Source organism: Meyerozyma guilliermondii, genomic scaffold (assembly GCF_000149425.1).
Source record: "Meyerozyma guilliermondii ATCC 6260 scaffold_1 genomic scaffold, whole genome shotgun sequence".
Lineage (NCBI taxonomy): Eukaryota > Fungi > Ascomycota > Pichiomycetes > Serinales > Debaryomycetaceae > Meyerozyma > Meyerozyma guilliermondii.
The window spans coordinates 1,479,417-1,489,635 of record NW_001809800.1 but is presented as its reverse complement, the minus strand read 5'-3'; the positions used below and the strand labels follow the sequence as shown (position 1 = coordinate 1,489,635).

The following is a 10,219-nucleotide window of genomic DNA, read 5'->3' as shown; positions in this document are numbered from 1 at the left end:
GTCAAAATGGAGAGTGCGCAGGGCAGGGGGGTCCGAGAACCCTCTAAAAATAACACCCCGCCCCCCCCAATCTTTAGAGTTATCTCGATTCGGCCTAAATACCTTAATACCGCAAATAAGACGACTTCGCACCCAGTGAACTGCCTCCTAAACTGTTGGTGCCTTATTGATCGCACTCATGTTACAAACCCGGAAGTGGGACCCGAAAGTCTACTCAACACAATTTACCATGCAGCGGCAGGTACTTCACTTGCATTGACAGCTCGAGCAGAGAAGAGTTGACCAGATCGATAAGTTTACTCGACATCAAGTGGTGGTTCAACGAGTACTCTCGGTGTCGTCGGCCACAGTATCGATAGTATTTTGCTTGGGAGCCATATACATGTTTTTGGCCATCGATCCTCGAAGGTTGATATTCCGTCACCAACTCATTACATTCCTCTTACTTTTCGACCTCCTCAAAGCCATCATTTTGCTTTTATACCCGACCAGAGTCATGACTCATTTCAATTCCTACTACAACGACAAATTTTGTCAGGCGGTAGGGTTTCTTACAGCAACCGCCATAGAAGGTGCCGACTTTGCGATTTTGGCTTTTGCTATCCACACATTTCTTTTAATTTTTAAGCCGTCTTTATCGGTGAAAACGTCCAATGGAGTCGAAGGAGGATTGTACCGATTTCGTTTTTACGTATACGGACTCTCGTTTCTCATTCCTTTGATTTTAGCCTCATTGGCTTATATCGGTAATGGAGGCTATAATTCGTTCGTATGCTGGTGCTACTTGCCTCAACGACCTGTTTGGTATCGACTCGTTTTGAGCTGGGTTCCTCGTTATATCATTTTCGTTTTCATTATGGGAGCCTATGCCTTTATCTACTTTCATGTAATACGAGAATTCCGTACTCTTGGGGGAGTCTTCACTACCCATCCATCGGCTGCGAATGCAACATGGAACTCGTCTGGCACTCAACAATGAAAAAACCATCTTTTTAATCAGCGCTCAAATACTTTTTCAGAGCCGTGAAAGATGCTTTAATACCTTCTTTTGTCCTCCCAGACGAATCTCAACCGGTGACTGCAGTGCAGTCCAATGTGTCTGCCGATGCACCAAAACTGTCGTCTCACGATATCACTCCTGATGAAGAAAATGGCGCTACTTTTTCCAACGAGCCCGATATACACGCAGCCAATTTGGAAAGTTTTCGCAAACGTCAAAGAGCTATTGAAAAGCAAATGAAATCCATCTTCATATACCCTTTTGCATACTTGGCTCTTTGGCTTTTTCCATTCATTCTCCAAACCACCCAAGTCAACTATGAATTCCACCACCACCCCATCTACTGGCTCAATTGTATGGGAGCATTCTTCCAACCACTCAACGGGTTTGTGGATACTTTGGTTTTCTTCTATCGAGAGCAGCCATGGAAATATACCATTTTGAGAAACTTTGAAAAAGAGTATGTTCAGAATATGAACCAAACTGTCTTCCTGACCCACAGTTCGAGCTCAATGGCTACCAGTGCAAAGCTCACATCACAATCACTCTGCGCCGGTATGATCGATTACAGCACATACCCTCGTTGGCGCAGAATTTTGGCCCGGCTCCACCTTCCATTTTTCACATTACCAACGCCAGAAAACATGTCCAAACTCCAGGAACATTATCTTCACGCCCGGTTCCGGCGTCCTTCCATACATAACCTGCGTTCAGCGCAAATAGTCAAATCGTCCGCTCCAATAGCTCCATTGGACGGTCATGATTTCTCCAATATTTTACTTGACGAATCGGGCGAAAATACAATTCTGCCCTACACCGCCAGCCTCGAGAAATTCACTCTTGATTTTAATAGGAGAAACTCCCAAGGGTCAAATTCTGTTGGTATACCTGCCAGTTACAATGGATATCATCGACGGGGAAGCTTGATATCTTCTGACAGGTCACACCGATCGCGTCAAATGAGTACCGTCGACCCCAACGAGCCCATAATTGACGAGAATCAAGAACTAGGAAGCCAAGATAATTCAGGACTCAAGCCCAATTACAAGTACGGCAGACCCTTAAGGACAAGCACATCTTCTGCAACCAAAGAAGAAAAAGAAATGGACTTTATGGAATTTTTGAGTCACTAGTGCATTTTCAATTCCTACTAGCTCATGTAACATATATAAAAACAACACTTTTTAAATTTGCAATCACCCTAAATTGGCCCATTTTTCGGTTCTTGGCTTTTACCCCAGCTTACGTCAAACGTGCATACGGTTTCAGCCGCATCCGAATACGGCTTTGATGACTTGCGCTACTTCTTTTGCCTCATTTGTTTCAGTTCTTTTTTTTCAAATTGGAGCAAGATGGAGTCGCCGAAGGAAAAATTTCTCTCTGAGGGACTGCTGATGGGCACAGATGAACAAAAAATGAACGACCGAAATTCAGACGGATCAAATCCGGATCATCTCAAAAATCTTTCCGAACCAGAACGCCAAAAATACTACGAAAGTAATGCGGGAGATGGAACCCAGGCGGTAGAACACCATTTGACGGGTATAAAACTTCTCTTGACGCTTCTCAGTTGTGTCATAACTTTGTTTATTGTTGCATTGGACCAGACGATTATTACTACCATCCTCACTCAAGTTGGTGACAAATTTGGAGCCTTCGAAAAAATTGGTTGGTTAACCTCAGGGTACTTGTTACCCACATCATGTCTAGCTGCATCCTACGGGAAGATATCTGTTGCATTCGGAAGAAAACAAACTATGATGGCGGGAAATCTTGGTGTTTGAAATTGGATCGTTGATCTCTGCACTTGCACAAAATATGAACATGTTAATAGGTGGACGAGTCATCCAGGGAATTGGAGGAGGTGCAATTCAGGCCATGGTTGTGGTGATAATGACAGAAGTCATTCCCATTTCCAAACGTTCCATGGTTTTTGCACTTATTGGTGTCACCTTCTCAGTCGCAAGCGTAGTGGGTCCATTTGTCGGAGGAGCATTTGCAACCCATGTTTCTTGGAGATGGTGCTTCTATGTGAATCTTCCCATTGGTGGTGCTGCGGCAGTGATGCTTATGCTTGGATTCCATCCCCCAAGACCACTGTCAAATTTCAAAGCCAAGTTGGCTCTTATAGACTACGTTGGAACCTTTCTTCTTTGCAGCGGATTGGTGTTAATTCTCTTGGCCATCACCTTTGGGGGCATTGAGTTTCCCTGGAAATCAGGAGCGGTGATCTCCTGCTTTATATTGGGTGGACTCTTGACTTTTGCATTCATCTACTGGAATTTCTGGTTTTCTAAAAATCCCATAATTCTCAGAGAGCTTGTGGTGATTCCTCAGATAGACGCTGCGGTTCTCATGGCTGGATTCAACTTTGGTTTCTTCATGGCAATTATCACCTACCTAGCAGTCTACTTTCAGGTGGTTTTTGGGGCTTCTGCTTGGAAGTCTGGTATCGATCTTCTTCCATTGGTCATATCAGTGGCACTCTCGTCAGTTTTTAATGGTATGTTTATGAGATTTACGCACTACATCAAAGTCACCATGATGGTATCAGCAGTGTTGGGCCCTATAGGTTGTGGTCTACTCTTGGTATTGGACAAAAACTCTTCGGTTGCAAATAGAATTGGACTTCTCATACCCGTTGGTGTTTCTATCGGATTTATGTTCCAGTCCACTATGCTAGCTTGCCAGGTGGAAGCACCAAATACGGTCGTGGGATCTTTGATCGCCGTCACCGTTTTGCAGAACTTTGTAAAGTCCACTGGTGGAGTTCTTGGTATCAGCATAGCACAACTTATTTTTCAGACGACCGGAAGTGCTTATATTGAAAAATTAAGAAACAGATTGCCCAACGATCCACAATATGACTCCATTCGGAACATCCCATCCAGAGCAATAATTTCAACTCCAGAAATTATCAAGAAATTATCACCAGCTGCACGGTCCCTCGTAATCGAGCAGTTCATGAAAGCCTTGAAAAATGTATTTTACTTTTCTTTGGCTATGGCCCTTGCTGGTTTTCTCGCTGCAATATTTACGACTAATAAGACCATTCCAAAAGATGATGAGGTAGCTACAAAGGAAGCCAAAAAAAAGGATGTTGAGGCTTGACCACATTGAAGTTCATGCTGCCGAAAATGATATGATTATGAAACTATACTATAATGCATCAAACTAAAATAATTAACATATTACGTATCAACCAAAGATGCTTATTGCACTTAGAGGTCCATTCATCAACATTTTTCCATAGTTTATCAAGCCTTCAAGACCTTTCTATGCAGCGCCTCGAACGAGTCTTAGTAGCCTTCAAAAGAAAGAATTAAATCTCATCTTGTTGCGAATAGCCCATTTAACTAACTTTTTGGTTCGAGTTTCTTAGACATTTCTGAGATGTAGAGATTGACATGGGCATTCAATCGACTCACAGCCGCCTCTGCATTTTTATACTCAATGTTGAACTCGTTCTTCTCAGAGTTGATCATGTGTTCATACCGATTGATTTCCTTGCGCGTACGTTCCAATTCTTCTTCTTTTGTAGCTCGATCTTGCGAGAGTTTTTCATATTCTTGGCGAAGCGTAGCCGTTTCTTGTTGTTGGCGTTCGGTTTCTCGGTTGAATCCCTCCCGCAATTTTTGGGTCTTTTCCTCGTTAACGTTAATTTTTCGCTGTAAGGCCAGAATCTGCCTGCCATACTCGTGAGACTCTTGTTTCTTCTCTTCAAGCATATCTTGATGTTTGTTTAGTTCTTCTGCAATTCTGTTTTGACGAGCAAGATCATTGCTCACCTCTTCAAGTATTTTAAAAAGATTCTTAATGTTTTGTTCGATTATCTGGAACGCTTCAATGCTGATATTAATGTTGCGGTTTCGTTGTTCTTGGCTGGAGGCGGCTTGCTGGTATTCATTAAGGTTTGAGCGGAGATCTTCAATGACTTTGTTGAGAATATCAAAGTCTGTGTGCATGTAAGATTTGAGCTTGTCGATATCCTTTTTGGCTTCCAATATGAGATAATGTTGATCTTCAAGTTTCTCGATTAATCGTCCCTTCTCATCGCGGTATTGATTATAGCTTAGAGTGAGTTCCTCTTGCAATCTTTTGAGTTTTTTCAACTCCTCCTCCAACTTGGAATTATACGCATTGATCTGTTTTAAGCTCGCCTTCTTGGCCTGAGTTTCGGCGCCCAGAGCGAGTTTTTGCTCCACTGTAGATATCTCGTTTTGAAGTCTATTATTCTCAGCCTTCGCCGCCCGTATTTTTTCAAGATTCAGCTCACTAAGGCTCACCAATTTCTCACACTCCACCGAGTTTTCTTCCCGAAATCGAGCATAGTTGACTATGGCACTTAGAATCCGTCGAATTCGTTGAGGCTCAGGTCTCATTATGTCCATCAAAGTAAAGTCATTGATCCCACAAGTATGGAGAAACTCCGTGGCTCCTCTGTGAAGCAGTATTAGTGCCAAAGTACTGGCAGCGTCATCGGGATCGTTGTTTTCGTCATCTTCTTCTTGAGTGGAACCATTCGCTGGAGACTTATTTGCAGCTCTATCTTCTCTTATTACATTTTTGACTCCTTTCTGGATATTTTCCGACGAGATACACATGAAAGTATCCAATATCTGCTCGAGAAGTGTCCTTATATATTGGCTTGTGGGCCGAGAAACCAATTCCTCACTCGCAGTGAAATCACAACTCTGCAAGCAAATGGATATTTCACGAAAATCAAGCAAGTTGAAGGGATCATGCGGTGCTAGGTAAAGGCTACGTCTGGCCTGGAACGTCCCTCCCCTATATATGGAGCTTGGTCGTGACATTGATGTGAGATTGGGACGTGGGTATTATGCGAGGTGATACTTTGTTTATTTTGTGCGCGAATCGAACCCGCGGCTGCAATTATGTAGGACGTGATAGAGATAGTAAGATGAGCAGATGTGTGTTTGAGGACACCAGGCAACTGAGATCGAGTCTAGCGCTTACATGTAGCAACCTTGGTCTAGCACTTTGGTCTCGCACTTAGGTCCAGCAACTTAAGTAACCATTCCTTACTTTTTATACATTTGGAACAGTGCGGATGTAAACCCTCCACGACCATGGCAGATTTATACCCTTTCGGCGGTCCAGATGGCTCCTCTGCAAACCAATTTGATCACCTCGGTCAACAAAAGGTACGGAACAGCCTTTTCGGCATCATGTTCAATGGCCGTGTCCAAATGCTCAAGTTCGTCGTCTCTAAACTGGCTAATCAAGCTTTTAAGTTCTCTTAATTCAGACGAAGTCGCTACATCTCGCGGCAAGTCTGCCTCCTTAAGCTTTTCTCCCGTTTCCTTGTCATAGACGGGTACATCATTAAACTGGTTCATCAAAACTCGTAATTGTTGGTTGTAATGTCCTCCAATTACCGTTTCAACAGCCACAGTGCACGCCATTGCAGCTTCTTTACCTATGAGTGCGGTAGATACACCTATGCCAAAAGCTCCGGCTTTCCAGAGTGGAGTAAGTAATGAGGGGCGCACTCGGCGTTCGGTTTGCAACTTGTTGAATGTGTTATGGTGGTGGATTTCCTGATCCCACATATGTTGTAGGACCGGCTTCAAGTGTGGATACTTGCTTGCTAGCACGGTGTACTGGCCAAAGTAGATGTAATCTGCTCCAAGCTCGCCAGCCTGATCGACTCGTACCACTCGGTCGAGGAATGCTCTCTGGGCTCTAGAAAGAGAGCCATATTTGACGTTATCGCCATGATACTTTTTAGCAGCGGCAGCTTTCTTGTCTACGGTTTTATGAAGTGAACGAGAAGACGAGGCAAAGCCACGCCGAAGGAGCAACTTATCCATTGCCTGTGAATGGATGAGAATCTCATGATAAATCATCAGGTGCCATGCGGGTGCCATGCAGGAGCGTGGTACGTTAAGCGGGCAACGGACACTGTAGTGACCAGTTTCAAGTCAAAGAAGGGACTACTACTTCCGTTTGTAAATGTCACACTTTGCGTAAATCGCAATAAACTTGAACGCAATATTGAATGGCACTTCTTGGGTGTCTCTCGAATAAGTTATCGGTTTATTCTCGTTTAAAGGATTCCTTAGCTGCACAAAGTGTCTGTTAGGCAAAGAGTCTGTAGACACCCATGTAATAGGAAAGACTCCGCTCCACCTCGAAGTTTCATTCCAAATATTTAATTTGGATTTGAAGTTTACAGCAGCTGTCATTTCGGCAATTCCACAAAATCTTCCAGAACCATTGACCAGAAAAAACAAATAGACTTTCCCACCGTCTTCGGAGGTTGTCTTGTACGCTTTATCAAGCCGTTTGTTACCCAAATCCGTGGATGTCCAAACTCCATGTTCTACCGACGAGGCAACGTCTTTTTCGGTAAACGACTTGATGATGAAAAATCGAGAATTTGGAGGGATTCTGTCTAAACTCAAACCAGAAACACTTTTCGGTTCGACTTTTTCATGCTTTTGTGACTTTGGCAATTTTGGTGTTTTTTGTGAAATTTGTGACAGGTTCTCTGTCAATCTTTGTGACGGGTATTCGCTTCGAAAATGACATGACCAGATATTTCTCTTGGTTTCATACATGGAATGAGCCATATCCGGAAAAGGACCTAGTTTCAGTAACAAAAGCGAGTCAATTGAAAACATGTTGAACCCTCCTTTTGTAATTCAAAAGTGGTTGCAAAACCTGACTAGTGACCCCGCCCTAACACCCGCAAAGACGAGCGCACTATAAGAAGCCGCACATTCTGCGAATGCAACCAGATTTCGAAACTACTTAGAGGCAAAGCATTTCTATGGCGAGACCGGAAATATACAGCAAAAAGGCTGATCCTCATCGCACTGATCTCCGGGCAGTCAAGAAGTGGATCAATAATGAACTTCAGCGACTTTTGCCAGATGACGACATTGTCATCGACTATTTAATTGAGCTAATCGAGGATGATTCTCCCGATATCGACTATATTGATAGCCAAATGACAGAATTTTTGGGAGCGAAGGAGGGCCGTAAGTTTTGCAAACAGCTCTGGGAAAGAATGACCGGATTGGACAAGGAGAAGGATGTCTTTGAAAGTGACACAAAATCGGCGACAAACCCTAATGATGAAAAGAAGACCAACTACAATAGAAGCATAGAGAGGGAAGGAAGCCAGGAAGGAAACCAAGAAAACAAGGAAGATAACAAACATAGAAATCGGGAAAGAAAACTGGGAAATCAGGAAAGCCGAGAAAGAAATCGCGAAAAAAGTCCTACACGTTCAAGACAAAGTTTCCGAAGCCACAGACATCTGGGCAGTTCCCGGAAGAATCACTATAGAACTAGTCTGGAGCTTAAGGATTTTCGGCGACAGAACCATTGGTAGATCAAGAATCATTGGGTGTATGGATGCGGCATGGCGTGTCCCCACCGTGGTCGCCCTCTCACCCCGAGTTGTTCAGTACCTCGCCTAAAAGAACAGCATAATGTCGGAGGTTGACTCAGCTAGCCAGCCTGAGGGCCACCACCATCAACATCACCACCACCTGCATCATCACAAACACGAAAGTAAACCCAAAGAAGGCGTCAATCGTATTGGTAGATATGAAGTACTCAAGACCCTCGGAGAAGGATCATTCGGTAAAGTCAAGTTGGCGCAACATTCGGGAACCGGCCAAAAAGTGGCACTTAAGATCATAAACCGTAAAACTTTAGCCAAATCAGACATGCAGGGGCGTATCGAAAGAGAAATTCTGTACTTGCGCTTGTTACGGCACCCCCATATTATCAAATTATATGACGTGATCAAACTGAAGGATGAAATTATCATGGTTATAGAATATGCTGGTAAAGAGCTTTTCGACTACATTGTGCAGAGAGGAAAGATGCCTGAAAATGAAGCCAGGAGATTCTTCCAGCAGATTATCGCCGCAGTGGAATACTGTCATAGACACAAGATTGTTCATCGTGATTTAAAGCCAGAAAATCTTTTGTTAGATGACCAACTCAATGTCAAGATTGCCGACTTTGGCTTGTCAAACATCATGACTGACGGAAATTTCTTAAAAACTTCGTGCGGTTCTCCCAACTATGCGGCACCTGAGGTTATTTCCGGTAAATTATACGCTGGTCCAGAAGTCGATGTCTGGTCGTCTGGAGTCATATTGTACGTGATGTTATGTGGTAGACTCCCATTCGATGACGAGTTTATCCCGGCGCTTTTCAAAAAAATTTCCAACGGTGTTTACACCCTTCCTAATTACCTCTCCCCTGGAGCAAAACACTTGTTGACAAGAATGCTTGTTGTCAATCCATTAAATCGTATTACAATCCATCAGATAATGGAGGACCCTTGGTTCCGTCACGATGTGGAGGCTTACATTTTACCACCAGATGTTCTGCACGCTAAGATTGATGTTAATGATGACGTTGTAGCAGCGTTATCTGCAACCATGGGTTACGATCGCGATGAAATATTATCAGTAATTCAAAGAGCAAACGAGTCTGGTACACAACCTAGCTCAGAGATTCTTGATGCCTATCTTTTGATGAAGGAAAATCACTCATTGGTAAAAGATATTAAGAAAACAAAGGGTGATCAAATGGACAACTTTTTGTCTCTGAGTCCACCTAAGGCTATGTTGAACTCGGCCACGCACCGTGCTCCGGGAGTACAACTGTCGCTCACTTACCAGACGCTTGCAACTGTTCCAGATCTTTCAACGCTTCCCAACTCGACGATCGCAATTCTACCCTCGTCGCTTCCATCCATGCATCGTGCTTTCATGATGGACAAGACTAATCCCGATGCAAAAATAGCTCCCGTCTCGAATAAGAAACTGAAAACTAGATGGCATTTTGGAATTCGGTCTCGTTCATATCCCCTTGACGTTATGGGGGAGATTTATAGGGCTTTAAAGAATTTGGGTGCCGAGTGGGCGAAACCTACAGAAGAAGAATTATGGACGATACGAGTGCGCTGGAAGTACCCACCATCTGAGGGAGCATCGAGTGTCATCCCAGATATGATGAAGATGCAAATTCAATTGTTCCAGTTGGAACCAAACAATTATCTAGTTGACTTTCGTTTCGACGGATGGGAGAGTGGACTACAGGATAGTGGAGATGATGGACTTTCTCGGCAAGATGTGGATGAGATGTGCTCTTTTTCAGCATATCCGTTCTTGCACCTTGCGACCAGGTTGATTATGGAATTAGCCGTTAATAGTCAAAGTGCATAAT

General features: G+C 43.6%; 8 protein-coding genes across 8 annotated transcripts; 5 read left to right on the top strand and 3 right to left on the bottom strand. All coding sequences in view use genetic code 12, as the record gives it.

The window, feature by feature from the left end:
- Positions 1 to 382: 382 nt before the first annotated feature.
- On the top strand, positions 383 to 979 carry PGUG_00846 (uncharacterized protein; the record flags this gene model as incomplete). The annotated part of the gene is made up of 1 exon (XM_001487419.1): positions 383 to 979. The coding sequence occupies one exon, from the start codon at positions 383 to 385 to the stop codon at positions 977 to 979; it is 597 nt and encodes a 198-aa protein (XP_001487469.1).
- Positions 980 to 1,236: 257 nt separating this feature from the next.
- On the top strand, positions 1,237 to 2,133 carry PGUG_00845 (uncharacterized protein; the record flags this gene model as incomplete). The annotated part of the gene is made up of 1 exon (XM_001487418.1): positions 1,237 to 2,133. The coding sequence occupies one exon, from the start codon at positions 1,237 to 1,239 to the stop codon at positions 2,131 to 2,133; it is 897 nt and encodes a 298-aa protein (XP_001487468.2).
- Positions 2,134 to 2,818: 685 nt separating this feature from the next.
- Positions 2,819 to 4,111, top strand: SGE1 (Sge1p; the record flags this gene model as incomplete). Its single annotated transcript, XM_001487417.1, has 1 exon — positions 2,819 to 4,111. One exon carries the CDS (start codon positions 2,819 to 2,821, stop codon positions 4,109 to 4,111), a length of 1,293 nt encoding a protein of 430 aa, XP_001487467.2.
- Positions 4,112 to 4,356: 245 nt separating this feature from the next.
- Positions 4,357 to 5,814, bottom strand: NUF2 (kinetochore-associated Ndc80 complex subunit; the record flags this gene model as incomplete). Its single annotated transcript, XM_001487416.1, has 1 exon — positions 4,357 to 5,814. The coding sequence occupies one exon, from the start codon at positions 5,812 to 5,814 to the stop codon at positions 4,357 to 4,359; it is 1,458 nt and encodes a 485-aa protein (XP_001487466.2).
- A 285-nt stretch (positions 5,815 to 6,099) lies between these two features.
- Positions 6,100 to 6,891, bottom strand: PGUG_00842 (putative monooxygenase; the record flags this gene model as incomplete). The annotated part of the gene is made up of 1 exon (XM_001487415.1): positions 6,100 to 6,891. The coding sequence occupies one exon, from the start codon at positions 6,889 to 6,891 to the stop codon at positions 6,100 to 6,102; it is 792 nt and encodes a 263-aa protein (XP_001487465.2).
- A 69-nt stretch (positions 6,892 to 6,960) lies between these two features.
- On the bottom strand, positions 6,961 to 7,647 carry PGUG_00841 (mRNA-binding phosphate metabolism regulator; the record flags this gene model as incomplete). Its single annotated transcript, XM_001487414.1, has 1 exon — positions 6,961 to 7,647. One exon carries the CDS (start codon positions 7,645 to 7,647, stop codon positions 6,961 to 6,963), a length of 687 nt encoding a protein of 228 aa, XP_001487464.2.
- A 149-nt stretch (positions 7,648 to 7,796) lies between these two features.
- On the top strand, positions 7,797 to 8,363 carry PGUG_00840 (uncharacterized protein; the record flags this gene model as incomplete). The annotated part of the gene is made up of 1 exon (XM_001487413.1): positions 7,797 to 8,363. The coding sequence occupies one exon, from the start codon at positions 7,797 to 7,799 to the stop codon at positions 8,361 to 8,363; it is 567 nt and encodes a 188-aa protein (XP_001487463.2).
- Positions 8,364 to 8,463: 100 nt separating this feature from the next.
- On the top strand, positions 8,464 to 10,218 carry SNF1 (AMP-activated serine/threonine-protein kinase catalytic subunit; the record flags this gene model as incomplete). Its single annotated transcript, XM_001487412.1, has 1 exon — positions 8,464 to 10,218. The coding sequence occupies one exon, from the start codon at positions 8,464 to 8,466 to the stop codon at positions 10,216 to 10,218; it is 1,755 nt and encodes a 584-aa protein (XP_001487462.2).
- Position 10,219: the final 1 nt, after the last annotated feature.